The sequence below is a fragment of the Procambarus clarkii genome, chromosome 80 (genome assembly GCF_040958095.1).
Source record: "Procambarus clarkii isolate CNS0578487 chromosome 80, FALCON_Pclarkii_2.0, whole genome shotgun sequence".
In the NCBI taxonomy this organism is placed as follows: domain Eukaryota; kingdom Metazoa; phylum Arthropoda; class Malacostraca; order Decapoda; family Cambaridae; genus Procambarus; species Procambarus clarkii.
The window spans coordinates 14,621,906-14,648,251 of NC_091229.1; the positions used below are offsets into that span (position 1 = coordinate 14,621,906).

The following is a 26,346-nucleotide window of genomic DNA, read 5'->3' on the forward strand; positions in this document are numbered from 1 at the left end:
TAAGAATTTGTTTGTGCATTATTTTCATGTTTTGATTTATTTAACGTAATTAAAATTTCATTGTTAAAGTTTACTTGTGTTTTGTGTGTCTTCTCCTTACCTTACCACAGACGAAGTTCCAGTTTTTTCTATTTTTTTTTATAACTATGTGACGAGGCCATACCCCTAGCCTTAAACAGCCGAACACCAACGCGTTACCGTCACAGAAAAAAGAAAAATGGTGATGACTTGGTGCACAGCGGGTCAGGTCCCTCTGTGCCATGTCCGATGTTTCAACGAGTATCACAGTCTTGATGACTTCTAAATGTCCAAGACTGGTGCCAAAACATGTAAATACAGAATAAGTGAGTGTATATAGTGGAAATAAATCATAAGAAATTGTATATTTTATTGTGAAATAAGACATTTTTGTGCAAATACTTGTGACACTAATATGTGGATACAATATACATTGACAACAGTTTTATGTTTATAAATCATCTTGTGAGAACATATTGAACCACACCAGTGAAAAAAATGGGTGTAAAATACGCCATAGATACTGTAAATGATAACGCGAAAATAAATTCGCGGCAACTCGCGCTCCTCCTCCGTCGCGCCTGACTCACCCTGAGCGCACAGCGGTCCAGCGAAGATCAGGCGTGACGTCATCGACGATCTTCTCGGGTCATTTACGTCCACGGTAAGTGTAATTATTTTTTTTTATTATTTTTCCCGTGCTCAGGGAACACAAATAAAGAGATTAAAAAGAAAAAAAAAAATTTTGGATTTTTTTTTTGTTGCACGTGTGGGTGTTAATTCCATTTGGACCCCTAGCGGTTTGAGGGTTAACAAGGTAACGTGCAGCCAGGACCCTGTTCGTCTTCCAAAAGCCCCATGCCCAAAAGATAGACCAGGACATTACCAAAACAGCAGGTGAAATCCGAACTTACTAACGGTGTAGGCACGGGGAAAGATTGCAGGCTGGCTGGACCGAATAATCCTGGGAAACCCGCACCCTGGAATAAGGAAGAAAGGAAACTGGGTCAACCCAAAACATGTCCTCTGCCACAGAGGCCTTAACGCGCAAATAACGGCGAAGAGCCACAGACACAAAACATGCACCCCCACCCGAACCAACCAAGCATCAACAACATAAGGAAAGGAAAGCAGCATACTCATTCTTCGCCAGAAAAAAAGGAGACAGCTGCAAACGAAGAAAAGACCACCATGAACGAAAGAGCAGAAACTCCTGCACCGGAGGAGAGCATGAAATTCTCCGATCCGACCTCCAGAGGCCAATGCCAACAAGAAAAGAGTCGTAGAAAAACAGTCCTGAACCGAGGGGGGCCACCCCAAACTGAAGAGATGGGAGAAGAGAGCACTTGGTGTAACAACCAGAACAGCTCCGGTGGTGCATGAGCAGGCCGGAGGTGAAAACAATGCCTGATAAAGCTTGCAGAACAGAGCAGAAGTGACATCCACCCCAAATGCAAGCTGCAGCGGCTCCGCCAGCGCCACCCGAAATGAGGCGACAGTATCTGGCATAAGACAGTCCTGAAACAACCAAGAAAGGACAAAACAACCTACGAAGAGACAAGTGCCGAAAAGAACGCCAGGAAATTTAATACTGCCGTTGAGACGAAGCTCACAGGTGGGACACCAACTAAGCAACCTGATCACCATACAAGTTAGTCTCCGTGGTGTAGTGGTAAGACACTCGCCTGGCGTTCCGCGAGCGCTATGTCATGGGTTCGTATCCTGGCCGGGGAGGATTTACTGGGCGCAATTCCTTAACTGTAGCCTCTGTTTAACGCAACAGTAAAATGTGTACTTGGATGAAAAAACGATTCTTCGCGGCAGGGGATCGTATTCCAGGGACCATAGGATTAAGGACTTGCCCGAAACGCTACGCGTACTAGTGGCTGTACAAGAATGTAACAACTCTTCTATGTAACAAGTGGTGATAAACACGCATCAAAAAGACCAGACGCGAGAAACAGAGATCGAACCAGCCACGTACCGGAATGGACCGATCTGCTGAAAGAGGCAGAGCCGTGGAAGACCCTCGGGTTCGGACATGGAGCAAGAAGCGCCTGAAACCAGGGCTGGGCCGGCTACCTAAAAGCCAACAGGACTACTCATCCCTGGTAAGTCTCTCTAAGCTAACCAGGACCCGGAGCAACAACCGAACCGGTGGGAAGAGGTACAGGACCCCCAACTCGACCAATCGAGCTTAAAAGAATCGACCCTGTCAGCCTCGCAGTCTGGGAAGGGTGCCACAAACACTGGAATATGCCTCAACCAAGCTGATGCGAAGAGGTCCACCTATAGGTGCCCATATGTCCGGCAGAGCCAACTGAACGAGTCTGTGTCGACCGTCCGTTCCATGGATAGAGGAATGAATTGAGACAGGCCATCCGCCAGGACGTTTGACACTCCCCTGAACGTGAACCGCCAGGAGAGCCAAACCCAGAGAACTCGGCAAACGAGTCACCTGAAACGACCAGCCCCACAGAGCCAAGGACCGCATCAAACCTCCGCAGTTCAGACAATGAACCACCAAATGGAGTCGGATCATTGCTCCATGAGCAACACGAACGCTCTGAAGCGTATGCCACACCACCGCGAACTCTTGCACCTTGCTGTGTGTGCTATTTGTATAAAATTAAATACAAACACATTATTAACACTTATTACTACCATTTACATGATATACAATGACAAATTATAATGATACAAAACACTTTTCACTCTATAATGTCCTGTGAGTCACTAATATCTCCCACCAGTTGCAAGCAATATGTTGAGTTACCAACCAAGCATTACAAAAAATATATACATATTCACATATAAAATAATTATTTATATATACACACAAGATGTTTTAGAGCATGTGGACCACATAGGCTATCCAGGGCAGCCAGCCCATGTGGTCGGCCCAATAGTAATAACAAAAAAACAGCATTGAATGTAATGAAATGCCATTTTCTGGGCGACCCCTGGCGGCTTCCTGAAACTATCCAGACTGATAGGTGCTATATTAGTTTGGGGACATCAGTTATGTGAGTACTGCCTACCGGGGACCATAAGCCAGAACCTGGCTTCCTTAGAGAGGTGCAGGGAGCAATGACCATATGAGCACTCTACATTTAGAGTATGTCATTTCTGCCATCGACCGGGGTATACCCCCAGAAAGGTAGGAACAACAATACAAACCTCCAACAGGTGAAAATTGCAACCTACAGCCAAACAAACCCAAAGAACTCTTCCCTTAAGAAAACAAATAAACAAGCAAATTGTTATTCAATTAGCACGCCTGCTTGTTAGTGCCCCCATTTTCCCCAACAGGGTGGGGGGGGGAGCCATCTCAGGCGAGCTGGCCTGAGACCCGCCAGTTCGTAGAATGATGAAAACCACCAACTGGAGGGGAGGGTGTCTGGGAGGGGTGTCAGGCCTCCGGGACTCACCCACAAAATGGCGTTTCATTACATTCAATGCCGATTTTCTGTGGGAAGCCCTGTCAGCTCCTTAAAGCTATCTACCCACAGAGAAGTAAAAACAGGGACATACCTGGGAGGCAGCAGCACCACAAGTCTCAACACGAAGAAGCAACAACAGGCCGCGACAGACGTCCCAAAGCAACACGAGGCCGCAGATGGCTTGGAATATTGACAAAATAATGGGCGGCCAGAACCCTGTTTGATTTCCCAACCACATGAGCAGAGCCCTCTGTGCCAGAGAAGAGCATGAAACTCCCCAACCTGAACCCCAAATTCTAAAGGCTACAAAAACAAAGCTTTCATAAAACAATCACAGACCGAAGGGGGCCACAACAAACAGAGGAGAGGAGAGAAACGAGAGCAACCGGTCTAAAGACCAAGAAGGCTCATATGGCACATTAGCAGGCAGGAAGTGAAAAAACACACGAGAGCTTACAGAACGGAGCAGAAGTGACATCAACCGCTCCTGCAAGCTGGAGCTGCTCCGCCAATGCCACACGATAAGAAGCAACAGTATTCGGCGTGAGATGCTGGTCCTGAAAAAGTCAAGAAAGAAAGGGCAAAACAACAGCCCGAATGCTATTCAAAACGAAGTTATGCCCGAAACGCTTTGCGTAATAGTGGCTTTAGGCATTGTATGTACTAGCTCTACCTATAAGTCAACCAATCCTTGTAAAAAATTTATTGTATGTATGTACCTTACCTAAATAAAATTGTATTGTATTGTAAACAGGAAGTCACTGACAAGACTCTACGAAGGGAAAGGAAATGGAGGTTGTTCGTGGTTGTTACAGGACAACCACGAACGGAAGGACAAGACAACCCTATCAGAGACCGAAGTACACCTATGCAGTGATAGGAAAAACCGGAAGGACTGACAGGAAACTTCATACTGCCGCCGAGATGAAGCACGCAGGTGGGAGACCAAAAATGAAGCCACCTGCACCCCATACAAGTGATGATAGACTCAAGTCAGAAACTCCAGACGCAAAGACTCGAGGAGAACGAACCAGCCACATAACGGGCTGGACCGATCTGCTGAAAGAGGCGGAGCCAAGGGAAGACCCTCGGGTTCAGACACCGAGCACGCAGCACCTGAAACCAAGGCTGCGCTGATCACCAAAAAGCCAGAAGGACAACTCTCCCCTGGTAAGTCTCCAAGCGAGCCAGGACCTGGAGTAACAGCTGAACTGGGAAAAAGAGGTAAAGGTAACCCCCACCTCACCCAGTTCTGCCTGAAGGCATCGACTCCGACTGCCTCGCAGGTGGGGAAGGACGTCAAGTATACCGGGAGACGCCTCGACCACGCTGACGTGAAGAGATCCACTTCTGGAGGCCCAAACATCCAGCAGAGCCAACTGAACGAGTTGGTGTCGACCGTCCATTCCGTGGACAGGGGAATGAACTGGAACAGGTGTTACGAACCCGGATCCAGCGTCCGAGCACGGAGCAGTAACGACCGCGCCATCTGTGGGTCAGCTCCCAAACCCCCCGCCAAACGACGACGACACCTGGTGCGGACGGCGAATACCGGCCACAAGGGCCAGTTTCCAGTCCTGTGCAGCGCTCAACACAGCCGCTGCTGACCTCTGGTGAGGTGGTGCTCAGACACCAGCGCCATCTATGGAGTGGATAGGTGGGCGTTTGTGTCTGAGCCTGTAAGTGAGGTGCCTTAGTGTGTCCCAGTTATTGATGACGTGTCTGCTTACAGAGTCGACCTGGGACTGCTGTGATGGGAGTTGAGAGTCTACCCGAGGCAGCCGTCTCCAAACCTTGAGCTTTGCTGCAGCAGTTGTCCCCCCGGAAGAACACTGTGGTGTGTTAGCCTGCCAGTGGAGTGGCAGTAAAAGGTTTACCCGGGACCGACTGTTGGAGACGATCGTCCACTGGGGTATTGAGGACGGGAGAGTGACTTGTGGTGTCACACGAGGCTCCTGTCCAGGGCGTTCCCCTTATATCGTTCGTGGAGTGGCCTGACCAGCCTTGCTGTTCTGGAACCTGCCAGCAGACCAGCTGGACGTGTGGTTGACGGCCTCCACGGCGGTGCCCCCAGTGGACCTGTGTTTTGGCTGACCTGTGGCCAGGGTAGGCTCAACTTCGCAGAGATTTCATTGTGATGCCACGAAGAAGCACCGAGGACTCAGCACCGAGCGTCTGGATCCAGAGTCTTCAGTTAGAAGACAATTGTGTGAACAATCCCCTTGTATAGTGTTAATACCCCTCCCCCTGTGCACTCTTTTATATCTTATTCATATATTTGGTGACGGTGAATTATAATATTAAGTTCTTAACTTTCTTTCCCTTCCCCCTTTAAGTTATTTGCGTCACGGATCACATCCCTTGATAGCCACTACTGGCTTGAGAACGGATATAACTTCCTCTAACAACATCAGAGTAAGGATCCCGTTGCGTCCCGAGAGGGCCGTAACATAATTGGCATCCCCAGCGGGATGCCAATTATGTTACGGCCCTCTCGGGACGCAACGGGGTTCTTACTCTGATGTTGTTAGAGGAAGATATATATCCGTTCCCAAGCCAGTAGTGGCTATCAAGGGATGTGATCCGTGACGCAAGTAACTTAAAAGGGGAAGGGAAAGAAAGTTACGAACTTAATATTATAATTACCATCACCAAATATATGAATAAGATATAAAAGAGGAGTACACAGGGGGAGGGGTATTAACACTATACAAAGGGTAATACACTGTGGTCTTCTGCTGAAGACTCTGGATCCAGACGCTCGGTGCTGAGTCCTCGGTGCTTCTTCGTGGCCCCACAATGAAATCTCTGCGAAGTTGAGCCTACCCTGGCCACAGGTCAGCCAAAACACAGGTCCACTGGGGGCACCGCCGTGGAGGCCGTCAACCACACGTCCAGCTGGTCTGCTGGCAGGTTCCGGAACAGCAAGGCTGGTCAGGCCACTCCACGAACGATATAAGGGGTACTGAAGACAGGAGAGTGACTTGTGGTGTCACACGAGGCTCCTGTCAAGGGCGTTCCCCTTATATCGTTCGTGGAGTGGCCTGACCAGCCTTGCTGTTCCGGAACCTGCCAGCAGACCAGCTGGACGTGTGGTTGATGGCCTCCACGGCGGTGCCCCCAGTGGACCTGTGTTTTGGCTGACCTGTGGCCAGGGTAGGCTCAACTTCGCAGAGATTTCATTGTGGGGCCACGAAGAAGCACCGAGGACTCAGCACCGAGCGTCTGGATCCAGAGTCTTCAGCAGAAGACCACAGTGTATTACCCCTTGTATAGTGTTAATACCCCTCCCCCTGTGTACTCCTCTTTTATATCTTATTCATATATTTGGTGATGGTAATTATAATATTAAGTTCGTAACTTTCTTTCCCTTCCCCTTTTAAGTTACTTGCGTCACGGATCACATCCCTTGATAGCCACTACTGGCTTGGGAACGGATATATATCTTCCTCTAACAACATCAGAGTAAGAACCCCGTTGCGTCCCAAGAGGGCCGTAACAACAGGCCATCCGCCAGGACATTGGACACCACCCGAACCTGAACCGCCAGGAAAGCCAAACCACGAGAACTCTGCAGACGAGTCACCTGAAGCGACCAGCCCCAAAGAGCCAAGGACTGCATCGAATCCCCTCGGTTCAGGCAATGAACCATCGAGGATCAATCCAAATGGAACCGGATCATCGATCCGCGAGCGACCTGAACCCTCTGGAGTGACAGCCACACAGCCGCGAACTCCCACACCATGCTGTGAGTCCGACAGAAGGACGGACCCCACCGTCCCTGGCTGGCCTGGTGAACACTGGTCACAAAGCCCCAGACAAGAGACGATGCATCTGTGAACAAATCAAGCAAGAGCTTGGGTAGGCGCCAAGGCACTGAACCCTGAAAAACTTGAAGAGGAAGCCGGCGACACAACAACTGAAGCTAAGCCCCTGGAGGCCGAACCCAGCGGTTGCGAGAGAGGCGGAAGGGATGTCCCCGAAGGACCAGAATAGCCGACAAACCAACACCCAACCCGGTGAGTAGACCATCATGGCAAAGTTTAGGTTCCCACACAAACCCTCGAGCAACCACAGCGTGACCCAGGAGCCCCTCATAAACAGACAAAGGCGGAAACGCTGGCGAAGCAAAGCCGCCGGAGGAAGAGACAAGGAAGTGATCCAAGCGTTCCACACAAGACCCAGCCAAGATCGAACCTGAGCGAGAACCAGACAAGACTTCCGCCAGTTCACCGAGAACCCGAACCCAGAGAGGTGGGAAAGAACCAAATCCCTGGCGAGCAGACATGCGGTCTGGCTGGGAGGCTAAACAAGCCAGTCGTCGAGGTAGGCCAGAACCCAAACACCTAACAGACGCAGGCGGGCCACCACGACCCGAGTAAGGCGAGTGAAAACACAAGGAACCAGATTCAAACCGAAAGGCAGGCAATGAAAGCGGTAACCTTGACACCCCACAACAAAACCGAGCCAGTCCTTGAACCCTGGACGAATTGGGACGTGCCAATACGCATTCTCAAGGTCCATAGACACCATCCAAATGCCCGGCCCCAACAGAAGATGGACGTGGGAACAGAGTAGTCATCCGAAAGGAGGGCCAGTCCCAATTTGGGACCAGAAACAGGCGGGAAACCCACCTGAGGGATGAAGTCGTTTCGACTACACCCAAGCGAACCCACTCCAAGATGACTCGACAGAGCGCAAGAAAAGAGGCCTGCCCCGCCACCCTTCAGGAGGAGAAGCCACCCAACGCAACCGCAGGCCGCACAAAATGACCCGAAAAAACCACAAATCATGGTACCAGGCACGAGCAAACAGAGCAAGTTTCCCCTCCCCCCATTGCCCTGTCAATGGGACGAACTGCAAAGGGCCCAATGCACCTTACGAGAACCCAAGCGGCGCACAGCCCTCTCACCGAACAGAAACAGAGGGTCTTGATACCTGGTTGATACTTGGTTGATGGGGTTCTGGGAGTTCATCTACTCCCCAAGTCCGGCCCGAGGCCAGGCTTGACTTGTGAGAGTTTGGTCCACTAGGCTGTTGCTTGAAGCAGCCCGCAGGCCCACATACACACCACAGCCCGGTTGGTCCGGCACTCCTTGGAGGAATAAATCTAGTTTCCTCTTGAAGATGTCCACAGTTGTTCCGGCAATATTTCTTATGCTCGCTGGGAGGATACTGAACAACCGTGGACCTCTGATGTTTATACAGTGTTCTCTGATTGTGCCTATGGCACCCCTGCTTTTCACTGGTTCTATTCTGCATTTTCTTCCATATCGTTCACTCCAGTATGTTGTTATTTTACTGTGTAGATTTGGTACTTGGCCCTCCAGTATCTTCCAGGTATATATTATTTGATATCTCTCTCGTCTTCTTTCTAGTGAGTACATTTGGAGGGCTTTGAGATGATCCCAATAATTTAGGTGCTTTATCGCGTCTATGCGTGCCGTATATGTTCTCTGTATTCCCTCTATTTCAGCAATCTCTCCTGCTCTGAAGGGGGAAGTGAGTACTGAGCAGTACTCAAGACGGGACAACACAAATGACTTGAAGAGTACAACCATTGTGATGGGATCCCTGGATTTGAAAGTTCCCGTAATCCATCCTATCATTTTTCTGGCTGACGCAATATTTGTTTGATTATGCTCCCTAAACGTTAGGTTGTCAGACATCATTATTCCCAAATCCTTTACATGTTATTTTCCTACTATGGGCACATTTGATTGTTTTGTACCCTGTATTATGTTTAAGGTCCTCATTTTTACCGTACCTGAGTACCTGGAATTTATCACTGTTAAACATCATGTTATTTTTTGATGCCCAGTCGAAAACTTTATTAATAACTACTTGAAGTTTTTCAATGTCTTCAGCCGAGGTAATTTTCATACTGATTTTTGTGTCATCTGCAAAGGATGATACGAAGCTGTGGCTTGTATGTTTGTCTATATCTGATATGAGAATAAGGAAAAGCAGCGGTGCAAGAACTACCCTGAGGTACAGAGCTTTTAACTGCGCTCGGACTAGATTTTATATGGTTGACCGTTACTCGCTGAGTCCTGTTTGACAGAAAACTGAGTATCCAGCGTCCTACTTTACCGGTTATTCCCATTGACTTTATTTTGTGTGCTATCACGCCATGGTCACATTTATCGAAAGCCTTTGCAAAGTCCGTGTATATCACAGGATATATCATATCCTGAAGGCTGCGCCTGCGCCGAATCCGATATCACTGGCCTACCATGATGGGAAGAACCCCTAACCCTGGCACGACCCTTCTGGGAAGGGCCCCCATGAGACCCCCCAGAGGACCAACAAGTCCAACATTGGACGACAACTAGCCGAAGTAGCCTACAGACTCTGCAAACAGCAACGGACAAAAAGGTGAAGACAACTAAAGAGCCAGGACCCAAGTGGATTTCAAGAAAGAAGCGAGCACCACCTGCTGACACGCGAGTCGAGAAGCAAAAAAACCTGAAACCGTATCCCGCAGGAGCGGCGCGAACAGCTTCAATAATGCAGACGACGTATGCACCACCAAGGACAACACACTGGATCCAGAGGCAGCCCCAAGCTCCTCCACATCCAACTCAAGCCAATCTGAGGACAGCTTGAGGAGGGAGAAGAACCGCAGGGCCGAAGCCAACAGGCCACATGTGCGCAACTCCTCCGTGACCAGAGCAGCCAAAAGGGACGGAACCTGCACATGAAACTGCATCACACCAACGTCCCATGGAAGGGCAGGGGTGAACAAACACACATTGAGATGCGCAAATTCGCCCCCCAGGAAAACCTGCAACGCCCTCCACTCAAGCGTGTGGGACCTACAGAACGTATGCCAAGCCTCCAACGAGAAGAGAGGGCAGTCTGCTAACCAGAATGACTCCAGAACTTCATAACGAACCCAGTACGGACATGAAGATCCACATACGAAGGAACACGGATCAATCACGAAAGCATAATCCGGGTCATGCAGAAGGTAAGCGGCAAGGGGCTTCCCGCACCACATGTGACAGGGACACGAGAAGCCGAAAACCTACGGAAGGACGGGACCGAGGAATCCACAGGATCACGGAATCGTACCCGGGAAGGGGTAAACGCCAAATCCAATTCGTATGAGGAGGGAGCAAAGGAGAACCCCTCTCCTTGTAACACCAAGCCTCACTCTGAGGGTACATTGGACCCTCCCCCAAGGCAGGGTCTAATGGGTCCCAAGGTCCCCAAGGCAACCTCTTCCCCGTCCTGGGAACTCACCCCGAGGACTCAGAGCCGAGCCATCCTTCAAACCCCTCGTCTCTAAAGAAAAGGCAGGAGCAGCCGAAACAGCAGGAACGAAGAGAGGCCACTGGTCAGACACAGAAGCTCCAGCTGGAGGAATAGGCTCAATGCCTCCGCCACCACCACAGAAGGAGACTTCCTCAAGACAGCCCGAGTCTCAACACCAAGTAAACCCTGCCCCGACTCTGAAACCCCCAGACGTTTCAGAGCAGGAGGCAAGGGGGAGGAGGGACTGGATGAACAACCGAAGGGGAAGGACAAGAAGGGGCAGACAGAACCAAAGTCGAAGCGACTCCCACTCCAAATTCCAGGTCCTCTAGCCAAAACGGGGCAGTCTCGGGGCATCCAGGTGTGAGAGGATGGTTTCTCAAGATTCTCCCACAGCTGACTTGAATGGCTCATCGCAGTGCACAGTGCACCGATATCGTGCACAAGCCCTATCTCTGTTAACCCTGGATAGTAAACTGGCATGTTGGGTATCTCCAGGATGTCCACTTAACCAGGAATACGTTTATAATATGGAGGCCGCCATATGTCCAGGCAGGAAGCAGATACAGGGAAGTAAGCATACTTGCTACAGGGTCAGAGAGTACACAGGAGGTGCCAGGCGTGGGAGAGGGAGAGGGAACGCCAGCTCAGGCGACAGATCTGACCTCTGGGGTCAGCCTCAACCGACGCGATGGAGAATAACAACTGTGACGTGTTCATGATGTCACCTCTGCTACTGATCAGGGAACAATCAATATGACTGGTTCCCGCTCTTTTGCTGCTATGCCATTAGTCAAATTGTAATCCCTTGTGTGTGTCCCACAAGATGCCCTGCATTCACTTGCAAAGGCATTCACGTGAGGGAGCCCATGCATAGAGGACGTGTCCTGTTCTGTTTATCGGCCAATAGACAGAAGAACACCATCTATTCCTCACCATCAAGTTAAACTCAGCATCTTTTCGATATACCAACGTTTGCCTGGAATCGCGATCGTGACTATATTGCTTAGAAGCCTAGTGACAAATCACCAGAGCGAAACAGACTGGTATCAGGTAACCCCTGGTGACAAGTTGAGATCATTGTGAGTGACCTAGAGTGAACTAAGGAGTGCCGCTGCCTAAGTAACCTGTGTGGGACTTTACCACAGTGTACCGCATGGTACCATATAACCTGCAGCCGCCAGCCGCCACTCTGTCCCGAGCGTGTAGCCAGCACACCGCCAGCCGCTGCCCTCACGGTACTACATGACGTCACCACCCTTACCGCCAGTGCCAGAGTGTGTGCTTGTGTCTGTTGGCATACAGTGCGCCCTCTTGCGAGTACCCCCGTGTCAAGTACAGTTTATGGGAAAGCCTGTCGTCAATGGTCTCACGTCATAACAAGGAAACCAGCTGTCAGGCCACCTACAAGTTCTTGCATAAATGTGCCTGAGTGAGCGAGTGAATAAGAGAGGTAGCCTACCTGTAAGTACAAGATCTTGTCATTGTTTTATTGTGTCTGTGTTGATCTGAGGTATCAACCACAGTTCTCACCTTCTCATACCTGACACAGGTATAGGTGAAGACACCCCGACGGTGTATGCGTGTTTATCTGTGTGGTATCACGACATTACACTCGTCTGTGAATGTGAGCTTCACATGCACCACACATTTAGTTATTGTGTGACATTATTAATATTGTGTATGTTATTGCCTGTCCCATTGACAGTGTACTGTATTTGTGATTTATTGCATATCATCATTACCACAAGTATCCGGTTGGAACTCTTGTAATCCCTTTGCATACCGGCAACTAGGTTTGCCGTGTTAATGATTGGCTGTCAATTGTGTTAAGTTAGGTGTTTCTCCACGAGTGGATCCAAATCGATTAGCCAGACGTCAAGAGTCTCGCTAATGCAACCATAGCCTTTCTGACACCAATCTAAAGTAAATCAAGCACCCTTTGTATTAGTGGTTAAGTTAGTAAATAAACTACTGTTAAGCTTTATGCAGTGTTTACATTGAACCACTTCTGAATACTGCCAACTATTTACTCAAGCCTTCAGCTCTAGGTGTCTTCAACACCGAGTTGCCTAATTCACTAAATTATAAATGTGATGAGGATCCTAGGAGTCCCTTAAAGTGTTTCAATCATTGAGGAGATTCCAACGATCAACATGGACCAGGACCAGGTGAGGCTCGTTTGAGAAGAGACCCTCAAGGGCTCTAACTTGACCTTGCTCCCAGGCCCTGTACGGTTGCTCTCATATTTTCTCTGCTGATTCCGACAGCTTCGTGAAGCATCTGCCACATGTACATTGGCGACGTAGGCATTGCAGTCGGGAAAGCAAAATAGAAAACCCCCACACCAGGGAATCAACGAACCTATCATGTTGCATCAACCGAAAACGAGCAAGTAACGCCTCTGCTGCCTGCACCCATCATATCATGTTCAGTAGCTTGGGTGAACTGGAGCACATACAAAGAACAAACATCGCACGACTCCGGGTCAAAAAAATCACCGACCCAACAAGCAGCATGGTGGAGGCACATGCTGCCTGAAACCCCCTAGGCGCATGCAGTCCGAGTACCGTAGAATATTACTCCTGGCTCACACACTACCCGTAAAAACAGACCACGCCACAAGGCACAAACTAAAACCAATGCAGGAGCCAGAGGCACATGACCTGCCAGTATCACATTAGCCAAGAACTGAAGGTTGGGTCGCCAGCACGAGGGTCTGGGGCGCCCCATTCCCCCTTCTGGGGAGGAGGTGTTGCCGCGACACGGCAACATGATGACGTCATGTTCGTTTGCTAATTTTCGTTCGGGGAGTTCTGTCCACTCATTCGGCTTTCGACAGCAGTTTTTTCACCAGAATAGGGATTTGTTTTGGGGTGTTACCTTTCTGGGTGCCAGACCCGGATGATGGCAGACATAGAATGCTCCTCGTGCCTCTCTGAAGGGGCCATGTTTTGGCTCGTGGTCCCCGGTAGGCAAGACTTCCATGCACATTGACCGATGCCAGAAAGCTAATATAATACATATCAGCCTGGATAGCTCTGGGGAGCCAACGGGGCTCCCCCTCGAACAACTGTTGATTGATTAACAGTTGAAAGGCGGGCCGAAAGAGCAGGGCTCAACCCCCTCAAGGACAACTAGGTGAACTAGGTGACTACATCAGTCTATGAACTGGCAGTTGGAGCATCCCGGCTCGCCTGAGCGGGCTACCCCTTCCCCCCCTTTTGGGGGAGATGGGGGCTCTAATGAGCAGGCGCACTAGTTGGATAACGACTTGCTTGTTTATTTGTTTTCTTTTGGGTGGAGTTCTTTGGCTCTGTTCGGATGTAGGTTGCAATTTTCACCAGTTGGAGGTTTGTATTGTTACGCTTACCTTTCTGGGGGTATACCCCGGTCGATGGCAGAAATGACATACTCTAAATGTAAAGTGCTCATATGGCCATTGCTCCCCTGTGCCTCTCTGATGGGGCCAGGTTCTGGCTCATGGTCCCCAGTAGGCAGAACTCCCGTAACTGATGTCCCCAAACTAATATAGCACATCAGTCTGGATAGCTTCAGGGGGGCCAACGGGGCTCCCCACAGAAAGGGCACATATAATTTACCATACACAAAGACCTGTTGTTTGCACCAAAGTGTTGCCACACATTTTATCTACTTTTAGACATGCTTTACTGTATTTCAGTTTTTTCAATATTTTTTGCCAATGTTGGTGATTTGGGGCCCCCATAATTTAATTAAATGATTATTAATAAGAAAAAACAGTGTACAGCAGAGACTTACCTGCTGTTTGAGAATCATACCCATCTTGTCTTTCCATCTTGACCGATAATGGAAACCTGTCTCGTGTGTGATCACCATTAATCAGAAGTTCAGGTTGTTCCCCACAACACGTTTGACTGACAGTTGAGACACTTGCATCACATCGTGTAGGCATATCACATTGAGTCTCAACACTGCCATCTATAAAAAATGTGCTGAACAGCAGATTCATGCTAGGTCCGCAGCCATCACACGGGTCCGTCTGCGTTGCTATTGTGTTCGGTAGATTTGATAGGGGACAATGGCACTCTAGCAACGGCTTTTCTTTTCTTTTGGCAAATGACACAGGAGCAAATGTTGTAACAACCGGTTCTTTCATTATCTCACTCTCACTGATAAGCTCTATACTGTTACTACCATCAACATGAATCACTTTTGAATGTTTTTCTGCATCAATGTGCATTACTTCAAGAGTTTGGCCACCATTCAGGTGAATAACTTGCACTGTTACGCCATCATCCATATGCACTACTTCCATTCTTTCTCCATCTGACATGTGAATGGCATTCACCGTCTCTTTGTTACGCACACACTTCAGTTTGGATCTTGGGTTCTCCTCCACCCGCACAACTTGAACCGACGCCTCTGAACTATCACCATCTGTTCTCTCATCGACCACTACAATACAGTGGTGATTGTGTGCATCTTCATACATGGTGGCATGTATCTCTCTCTCTCTCTCTCTCTCTCTCTCTCTCTCTCTCTCTCTCTCTCTCTCTCTCTCTCTCTCTCTCTCTCTCTCTCTCTCTCTCTCTCTCTCTCTCTCTCTCTGCCTCAGACAAGACAAGGATGTTTATGTTATTCTTTAAAACAAGAATAATAATCAACAACCTTACATTTTTCACATTGATACGAACGAGTCCTTTGGTCTTGTTTTGCTGTTATCTAAAAAAAAGAAAAAATCAGTGAAAACATACTAGGCTTACATTAGATAGCAACAACTTATGATTAATTATGTAACTTTAATACTAAGGGAATCTGTTAGCAAATTGTAACAATTAGAAATGAATTTGTAGAAAGAAAATCAATAGAAAGAATAATTCATTTTGTCAAGGAGAGGCAGCTTGCCTCTCTTGCCTCACAAATCAACCCATCCTCCGAATTGACAGTACGTTTTAATACTAAGTGTAATAAGTACATTTCCTGACTGTCATACATAGTATATAATTGCACTTATAGGGCTGTAACAGTTACCTCCCCATTTAATTCTCCTCGTTTTCTGTCAAGACACTCTGAATTTTAGGATGAAGTTTTAAAGTTCAGTTGGCTATACACAAGTTTTAAATATCAGGAATTTCTTATTCAGTTTTAATAAACAATAGAGATTTTGTACAAAATTTTAAAATATCCTGAGTCACTTTACAATTTACTGATATATTTTTGTTTTGTTTTATTTGTTTTATAAAACTATAATATCAATATAGCTATAGGTTAAGTAGTAATTGTAATTAAGAAGCAATAAAATGCTTATCTTCAAAAACTAAGGCGGTTAGGTTAGGTCATTGTTTTCTATTCAGCTTTTCAGGTAAACTCAATTATTCACAATATATTTGATAGTATAATTTAATACTAAGTGTAAGTAAGTACAATTCCTGACTGTCATATATAGTACAGTACATAATTGCACTTATGGGGCTGTTACATTTACTTCCCCATTTTTGGAGGACAAGCTACACAAATACACAGCTTGCCAGCTTGTGTATTTATTATAATAATAATAATAATAATAATAATAATAATAATAATAATAATAATAATAATAATAATAATAATAATAATAATAATAATAATAATAATTGATTCACAAGAAGGTACAATGGGTTGGTGAGATTACATAAGATTTGTATTTTTACATTCCTGCAAATCCACTAACACGCATAGCATTTCGAGCAGGTCCTTCATCTTGTACATTGTACAGATGAAGGACCTGCAGAAACATTGTACTGTAGCAAGGTTTTATATCAACAAATAACTACAATATAAATTGACAGAGGTGATTACACTGGTAAAGATCTATGTCTTAAGTACAGTACTAATATTGGGGAAGTGGGTAGTACAAGATACAGTGTGGGTATAAAGCACAAGGAAGGAAACTATGAGGATGAAAGTAGGTACTTTTTGGCTTTACTTTTGAATAGGGCATAGGTTGGACAATTTTTTAATTCATCAAACAGTGAGTTCCAAAGACTGGCTCCTTTTATTTGCATGGAGTATTTGCACAGATCTAATCTGACTTTTTGGATAACAAAAATATATTTGTTTCTGGTGTGGTGGCTCATGGGTTCTATTACACTTGTCAAGGAAAAATTTCATATCAAGATTAGCATTTAGGAACAAGGTTTTGTACATGTAAATAGCACATAAGAATGTGTGTAGTGAGTGTATGTTTAGCATGTTAAGGGACTTTAACAGAGGGGCTGTGTTGTCTGAAGACAGAATTTGTTATAGTTCTGAGAGCAGATTTTTGCTGAGTGATGATGGGCTTGTGGTAATTGGAAGTGGTTGAACCCCATGCACAGATACCATATGTAAGATACAGATAGATTAGCACATAGTATAATGAGAGAACAGTCAGGAACACAATATCTGATTTTAGAAATTATTGTATATTGAACGTTTTTTGAGACTTTTTGGCTATGTATTGTATGTGGATGCTGAAATTCAGTCTCTTGTCTATGTTTATGCCAAGGAACTTTCCCTCATTTTTACTGCTAATGTTAACATTGTCTATCTGAAGTTGAATTTGATTTGATGATTTACTACCAAATAAAACCAGCGTTGAATGTAATGAAACTCCATTTTCTGGGTGAGTCCCGGAGGCTCCCCCGGAGCTATCCCAGGCTGATATGCTAATGTCAGACTTTGGCATCAGTCATATGTATAGAGTTCTTAGGCCTACCGGGGACCACGACCAGAACCAGGCCCCCTCAGAGAGGCAAGGGGAGCAATAGCCTATAGAAGCCCCCCGTGTGGTTGGAAGCATTCTATGTCTGCCATCGACCGGAACAGGCACCCAGAAAGGTAAGCGCCTCAAAACAAACCCCTATTCTGGTTACAATTGCTACCAAAAGCCGAACTAGTGGATAGAACTCCCCAACCGAAATCAAGCAAACTAGTGTGACGTCACACACTGCCGCGCCGCTGTCTGCGCAGCTTCCCCCTCCCCAGGAGGGGGAAGGGGGAGCCCCAGACCCTCCACGCCGGCTACCCACACCTCAGTTCTTGAGGCTGGATGTCAAAAACGCGAAAAAACGCCGACCGGAGGGAGGGAGGGATGCCGGGGAGCCTCCGGGACTCACCCAGAAAATGGCGTTTCATTACATTCAACGCTGGTTTTCTGGGGGGAGCCCCGTCGGCTCCCCGGAGCTAACTACCCACAGACGGAAAAAGAGGGACTTACCCGGGAGGCGGTCGTCGCTCACTCCTCAACTCGAAGTCGAGACAACTGGCTGCAACTGCCGACCCAAAGCAACACAGGCCCGACGGGGCCCAGGGACATTCACAAGGTAACGAGCAGCCAGGACCCTGTTCAACCACCAAAATCCCCGCGCCCGAATATCAGACCAAGACATATTCCCAAAGAACGCAGCAAGAGCCGCGAACTTACGAATGTCATGGGCACGGGGATAGACCGCAGGTTGGCTGGACTTAATAACCCTGTGGACGACCTGCGAGACCCGAACCCGCAAACAGGGAAGAAGGGAAACCGGATCAACCCACAGCGCGTCCCCGGACACAGAAGCCGTGGCACGCAAATAACGGCGAAGCGCCGCAACCGGACACAAAACATGATGCACCCCCGGCCTGACCAACCAAGCATCAACCACCCGTGGACCCCTCCGGAACGCAGCAGTCTCATTCTTCGCCAGGAAAGAAGGAGACGGCTGCAAATGAACAAAACAATCACCACGACCAAAAGAGCAGAAACCCCTGCGCTGGAGGAGAGCATGAAGCTCCCCTACCCGACCCCCAGAGGCCAAAGCCAACAAGAAAAGTGCCTTGGAAATACAATCCTGGACCGAAGGGGCCACAACGAAACGAAGAGACGAGCACTCTGTCCAAAGCGAGCACTCTGTCCAAAGACCAGGACGGCTCAGGTGACGCATGAGCAGGCCGGAGGTGAAACAATGCACGAGACATCTTGCGAAACGGCGCAGACGTAACATCGATACCGAAAGCAAGCTGAAGCTGCTCCGCCAGCGCCGCATGATACGAGGCGACAGTGTTAGGCATAAGATGACGGTCCTGAAACAACCACGAGAGGAAGGACAAGACCACCCGAACAGACAAGGAACTAACACGACAAAGACGCAAAAAGAAACAGAAGGACCGCCAGGAAACTTCATACTGCCACCGAGAAGAAGCCCTCGGGTGGGACACCAACAAGGAGGCCACCTGATCACCATAGATTCAAAAAACCTATACGCGAAGACTCGAGGAGAAGATCGAACCAGCCACGTGACGTACCGGCCCGATCTGCTGAAAGAGGCGGAGCCGCGGGAAAACCCTCGGGTTCGGACACCGAGCAACCAGCGCCTGAAACCAAGGCTGGGCCGGCCACCAAGGGGCCAGAAGGACAACTCTCCCCTGGTAAGTTTCTAAGCGAGTCAGGACCTGGAGCAACAGCCGAACTGGGGGAAAGAGGTACAGGTACCCCCACCTCGACCAGTCTAGCCGAAAGGCATCGACCCCGATGGCCTCGCGATCAGGGAAGGGCGCCGCATAAACGGGAAGACGCCGCGACCACACCGACGCGAAGAGGTCCACCTCGGGGCGCCCGAACGTCTGGCAAAGATAACGGAAGGACTCGTCGTTGACCGTCCACTCCGTGGAGAGGGGAACGAAGCGAGACAGGGCGTCGGCCAAGAAGTTGGACACGCCCCGTACGTGAACCGCCAGGAGAGCCAAACCCCGAGAACTCAGCAGACGAGTCACCCGAAGCGACCAGCCCCAAAGAGACAAGGACCGCATCGAACCCCCGCGGTTCAGGCAATGAACCACCAGAGAGCAGTCCGAATGGAGCCGAATCGTCGATCCGCGGGCCACTCGAATCCTCCCCAGAGCAAACCACACTGCAGCGAACTCCCGCACCGTGCTGTAAGCTCGACGGAAGGACAGATCTCAACGCCCCTGGCCGGCCTGGTGAGCACTGGTCACAAAACCCCAGCTGAGAGACGACGCATCCGTGTACACATCGAGCGACGGCTCGGGTAGGCACCAAGGCACTGAACCCCGAAAAACCCGAAGAGGAAGCCGGTGACGCAGCAACCGACGCAAGGCCCCCGGGGGTCGAACTCTGCGATCGCGAGAGAGGCGGAAGGGGGAACCCCGAAGGAACCAGAACAGCTGTCGAAGCCAAACCCGACCCGGCGGGTAGACCACCATCGCGAAGTTCAGGCTCCCGCACAGCCCCTCGAGCAACCGCTGGGTGACCCGAGGGCCCTCCAGAAACAGACGAAGGCGGGACCGCAGCTGCACTGGAGACTCCGGAGGGAGAGACAAGGAGGCGGTTCGAGAGTCCCAAACGAGACCCAGCCAAGTCCGAACCTGAGAGGGAACCAGATGGGACTTCCTCCAGTTCACCAAGAACCCGAACTCGGCGAGCTGGGAAAGAACCAAATCCCTGGCTAGCAAGCAAGCTGACCAGCTGGGAGCCCAAACCAGCCAGTCGTCGAGGTAGGCCAACACCCGAACACCCAGGAGACGCAAACGAGCCACCACAACCCATGTAAGGTGTGTGAACATGCGAGATGCCAGGTTCAACCTGAACGGGAGACAACGAAAGCGGTAACTCAGACACCCCACAACAAAACCGAGCCAGTCCCTGAACCGTGGATGAATCGGGACGTGCCAATAAGCGTCCTGGAGGTCCAGGGACACCTTCCAAGCTCCCGGCTCCAAGAGGAGCTGAACCTGAGACAGTGTAGTAATCCGAAAGGAGGGGCAATGAACCCAGGGGTTCAGACGGGACAAGTCCAGAATGAACCGCAGGTCCGCGCAGTCCCGTTTCGGAACCGGAAACAGACGAGAAACCCATCTGAGGGACGAAGTCATTTCGACGACGCCCAAGCGTACACACTCCAAGACGACTCGACAAAGCGCAGGGGAAGAAACCTGCCCTGCCAGCCCCGACCCCCACCCCAAGAGGGGAGGGGCCACCCAACGCCACCGCAGGCCGCGAGACACGACCCGAAAGGCCCACGAATCGTGGGACCAGGCACGGGCGAACAGTGTAAGCCGTCCCCCCATCGCCCCATCAATAGGGCAAACCGCGAAAGAGCCGGCGACCCTTACGAGACCCAGAACCCCACACAGAGCGAACACAGCGCTGACCAGACGAGGGAGGGTCCACAGGAGGAGCCAAACCCAAACCTGACACCAGAGGCCTACCACGACGAGAGGAACCCCGAGCCCTGGCACGACCTTTCCGGGAAAACCCAGCCCGGGACCCCCGGAAAACCAACAAGTCCGACATCGGACGACAAGCCGCCGACGCAGCCTGAATAAACTGCGCCACGGCCGACTCCTCAAACAGAAGAGGACAAAAAGGTGAAGAACGCCTAAGAGCCAGAGCCCAAGCAGACTCCACAGAGGAACCCAGCACCAACTGCCGACACGCGAGACGGGAAGCATAAAACAGGGAAACCGCATCCCGCAAAATCGGCGTGAACAGCTTCAACAAGGTAGCCGACGAACGCGCAGCCGAGGACAAGGTGCCGGACCACGGGACGGACCCAAGCGTCCTCACATCCTCCACGAGCCAATCCGTAGACAGCTCCAGGAGGGAAAAGAACCACAAGGCCGAAGCCAAAAGGCCCCGGGCGCGCAAGTCCTCCGCAACGAGTGCCGCTGAAAGGGTGGGAACCTGCACATGGAGCTGAATAACGCCCACATCGCGGGGAAGGGCAGGGGCAAACAAGCACTCATTCAGGTACTCAAGCTCGCCCCCTAGGAAAACCTGAAGCACTGTGGAAGCTTCCCGCCACTCCAGCGTGCAGGAACAACAGAAGGAATGCCAGGAATCCAGAACAAACAAGGGGCAGTCTGCTAGCCAGGACGACTCCGGAACCTCGTAACGGAGCCAGAAAGGAAACGAAGTCCCAAACCTGAATTCGGACGGATCCATTTCCGAGGCATAATCCGGGTCACGCAGGAGGTAAGCTGCAAAGGCCGCTCGCACCATACCAGGTTGGATGCAATAAGCCGAAAACCTCCCGAAGGACGGAACCGATGTACCCAGGGAACACGGAACAGAACCCGGGAGGGGCCGACACCAAATCCAACTCGTACGCAGAGGGGGGAAAAGAAAACCCCACTCCTTGTAACAATAAGCCCCGCTCAGAGGGAACAAAAACCCAGGCGGGGTCCAGCGGGGCCCAAGGCCCCCCAAGTCAGCCCCTCCCCAGCCTCGAGGTCCTTCACCACAGGACCCAAGGCCGAGTCCTCTCCCGAAGCCCCGACCCCACAAGACAAGGACGGAGCAGCCGGAAAAGCTGGAGGAAGGGGGCCCACTGGTCAGACCCAGAAGTTTCGGCCGGGAGACAAGACTTGAATGCCTCTGCCGCCGCCCCGGAAGGGGCACCCCCCGAAGCTGCCCGAGTCTCAAGATCAAGTAACCCCTGCTCCGACCCCGAAACCCTCAGACGCTTCGGGGCCGGAAGCAGGGGGGGGGGACCAGAACGAACAGAAGGGGAAGGACGAGGAGGTGCGGACTGAACCAGGATTGAAGCGACCCCCACCCCCAAGTCCGGGTCTCGAAAAGCAAAGCGGGGCAGCCCCGGGGCATCCGGGTGAGCAACCAACCGAGCGCGTTGCAACAGACGAAACCTAGACTGCAACGCACACGCCACCTGTACCCAAATAGAATCATCAGAGGATTGGGTAACTTGAGTCACAAGCAAGCAGCAACACTCACAGGACTCAGGGTCGAAAGTATCACCGACCCAACAGGCAGCGTGGCAGAGGCAAAAACAATGAGGGTCACCTTGAGACAAGGGGACCGAGTAACCCTCAAACTCGCACACAGCGAGTGGGGACTCCGGGGTCACATCCATCGGACCCACGCGCCCCCTAGGGGATTCCCAGGGTCCTGAGCGTTTACTTTAAGAGGATTCGCGCTCAGGTAGTCTCAGGCAGAGTGCTGCAAACCGGCGCCCAAAACTACCAAGCAAACTTCTATAGCTGAACCCCAGGGACGTGTACACTCACGGGGACCTAGCAGGGGGGGCGCCACCAAGGAGAACAGTGGAAGGGCAAAAACAAACTGAATAAAATGACAGAACCCCCCACCAGGCAAAAACAAAAAGAAAAACAAAACCCTGCAAGAGGACAGCGAACCCAAAGGAACAGAGCCGCCCGCGATGTCGGGAATACAAGCTGTGCAGTACCCTGCGCCCCTACCAGTGCAAACTGCCTCTTACCTGCCGGTAACAAGGGAGAACAGAACACCCAAGAGCCCAACAGGCGGCCGAAAAACCGAAAGGTAAAACGGACCAGCAGAGGCAGACCCCAAGGAGCCTGTGGAAGGTGGCCACAAGCCCCAAGGGCAGTACTTACAGGGCACCTAGGGAAGGCAGCCCTAGGCGCATGCAGCCCGAGTACTGAAGATAACTCCTGGCTCTCGCACCCACAAAACCAACACCACACACAAAGCACAGTGCAGTAGCGACACCGGAGCCAGAGCACACGACCATCGGCTATAGCATCAGCCTCAAGAACCGAGGTGTGGGTAGCCGGCGTGGAGGGTCTGGGGCTCTCCCTTCCCCCTCCCAGGGAGGGGGGAGCTGCGCAGACAGCGGCGCGGCGGTGTGTGACGTCACACTAGTTTGCTTGTTTTCGGTTGGGGAGTTCTATCCACTAGTTCGGCTTTTGGTAGCAATTTTAACCAGAATAGGGGTTTGTTTTGAGGCACTTACCTTTCTGGGTGCCTGTTCCAGTCGATGGCAGACATAGAATGCTTCCAACCACACCGGGGCTTCTATAAGCCATTGCTCCCCTTGCCTCTCTGAGGGGGCCCGGTTCTGGCTGTGGTCCCCGGTAGGCCTAAGAACTCCATACACATGACTGATGCCAAAGTCTGACATTAGCATATCAGCCTGGGATAGCTCCGGGGAGCCGACGGGGCTTCCCCCAGAAAATGTAGTAGGTCTTTTCTATGTTTAGTGTGGGTTTGTTGGATGACATCCATCAGTTGACTTTTTTTAATTCATTATTGACAATTATTTAGTGTGTGGCAGTTGGGATCAGAATTGATGAAGGTAGCATCATCAGCAAATAGTATAGGTTTAAGAATGCTAGAAAAAAGGGCCTAAGATGCTGCCCTGTGGCACACCTACTGTTAATGGTAGAGTGGAGGAGGTTATGTTATTGATGGCTACATATTGGTGTCTGTCACCGAGATAGGAATGAATAAAATTTAGAGCAAGGCCTCGGATACCATAGTGGTGAGGTTTAAGTAAGAGGTAGTTATGGTTTACAGAATCAAAGGCCTTTCTCAGGCCAATGATGAGGCCAATTGGGAACTCATTTTTGTTAAGGGTTGTGTAGATTATATTAAGCAAACTAATAATGGTATCACTGGTACTATTTTGGGAATGAAAGCCAAACTGGCAGGGACTTAATATGATGAATTTTACACAGTAGGAATAGAGCTGTTTGTATATAATTTTTTCAAATATTTTTGAAAGTATAAGTAGATTTGATATTGGTCTGTAATTATTTATATCAGCTGTCTCGCCTCCTTTATGAACTGGCATCACTCTTGCAGATATCACATTAAGGATATCAGGAAAAGTATGACACTAGAAATTTGTTGAACAGCAGGGCTATGAGTAGTGCCAGAGCAGGGGCAGCACACATATATATCATAGATGGTATTTCACAAATATTTCCAGCTGTGGTTTTAAGTGATTGAATTATGGATATAATGTCTGTCAGGTTGACTGGTAAAAGGAAGAGAGTTTGGATAGCTGCCAGTGAGATATATAGTAACATGTGTTTGGGTCTCTGGGATTTTTCTGACAAGGTTAGCACCAATCGATGAAAAGAAGCTATTGAATACAGTTGCAATTTCTAAGTCTGTTGCAAACATGTAACCATCTTTGGAGATTTTTATCTTCTTGTTATGAGATTGTTGTTTAGATCCTTGGATGTTAGAGATGGCTTTCCAAGTACTTTTCATTCCTTTTACTTCTTTAAATCTATTCTCATAAATGGAAACTTTGGCTCTTCATATTATATTGCTAAGCCTTGATGAGTATCTCTTATCTTCTTCTTTTGTAACTAGGCCTATCCTATGTTTTTTTTCATATTCGTGTTTCTTGTTAATTGATTTAAGTATGCCACTTGTAAGCCAGGGGTTGTTTAATCTTTTGGCAGTTACTTGCTTCATGAGGAGATGATAAGTGTGTGTTGTGAAGACTTAGGGTTTTGGAGAGAAAGATGTTGGCAAATGAATTTATATACTGTGTATTATTGAGTTAAGATTCCCAGTTTATACTGTATTGTGAAGTGCATTTAAGAGGTTCCCTATTGCTATTTGCTGTGTAATCTAAGGGTAAGTTTATTGGTAACCGAAGGTGTTATGTCCATGTTTGCCGAGATGAAGGTAGGATAGTGATCGGTTGTTCTGTCAGTGGTTATACAAGAGACAACTGGGGTGTTATATTAGTCCATATGTGGTCCCAGGTTGTAGCAGATGTTTGAGTAATTTGTGTTGGCTTGGCTACTGTGGGGGATTAGCATACAGGAGTTCATGCTGTTTAGGATGTATTCAACTTGGGGGTTATTTTGTTGACAGGGGTCAATATTGAAGTCCCCTCCTAGGATGATATAATTTTCGTTGAGTTTGTTGTTTATGATTAGATTCCTTATACTATCTGAGAATGCAAATGTATTAGTATTGAAAAATCTATAAATACTGTAGCTCCAATAGTTATTGACAATTTAAGGAGGCGTCTGGTTATAAAAATGCAAAAATGAAAACTCGTTCGATTTCAATCAAACTTTTTTGACAAGTTCTATATGAAAAGTGTTTCATCTGGTCCAAGTTTCAGCATCGTAGCATAAATAGGAAGGGAGAAAAAAAATATTGAAGTAGTTGTGAAAATTATGCCAAAATGGTCAAAATCGATTATCAATCAAAAGTGTCAACTGAAATCATAGCTACGACTCTTTGCTATCACAATACCATATATTAAACAAATATTAAAATTAGTTTAACTGAAAAAAAAATTAAGAAAAAAAAAGGATTTTTTTTTTTCAATTTTTTTTTTTTTCATTTTTTTTTCGGGCGATTTGCATCAAACTTACACACCTGACTGTACGTAAGCCTATCTGTAAGGATGCCAATTTTGGAGAAAATTGGTTGATGTCAACCTCAGCCACAGATTTTAGAACCTTAGACTTTATTCATTTCTGTTTTTTTTCAATTGACACAAACGTTTACAAAACTGATTCATTTTTTATTCAATTTACATGAAACTTACACAGTATATGTGGAGGGCATCTCTCTATATTGTGAAGTTTACATTTTTCTCTAAGTTCATTTATTGATTTTATAATAGCAATAAACATGCCATATTTGCAAAAAAAAAATTGGGAACTTTGAACATTTGTATTAGGAAAACTAAAGATTTTTGGAAATTCTATAACTCAAGGGCCTTTATTATATGCTAATGTGTCAGAAAAGTGTCACAGAATAATTACATCTGAAACGTGTGTTCTGAAGTGTGGACTTGAAAATGTGTAAAAAACGTTAAAAAAAAAAGAAAAAATCTCCCTTTCTATTTACGCTGCAGTACTGAAA

General features: G+C 48.6%; 1 protein-coding gene across 8 annotated transcripts in view; it reads right to left on the minus strand.

The window, feature by feature from the left end:
• Positions 1–26,346, minus strand: part of LOC123746415 (zinc finger protein 568) — a 58,854-nt gene that overhangs the window by 28,030 nt on the left and 4,478 nt on the right. For 5 of the 8 annotated variants that reach the window (XM_069314770.1, XM_069314768.1, XM_069314769.1 and 2 more), the window contains 2 exons: positions 14,502–15,425; positions 933–998 (listed from right to left, as the gene is read on the minus strand). In XM_069314770.1, the coding sequence (XP_069170871.1) occupies positions 933–998; positions 14,502–15,195 (760 nt within the window). In that variant the 5' untranslated portion in view covers positions 15,196–15,425. The remainder of the gene's footprint in view (positions 1–932; positions 999–14,501; positions 15,426–26,346) is intronic. The other 3 variants (XM_045727956.2, XM_045727959.2, XM_045727960.2) reach the window with 1 other exon arrangement.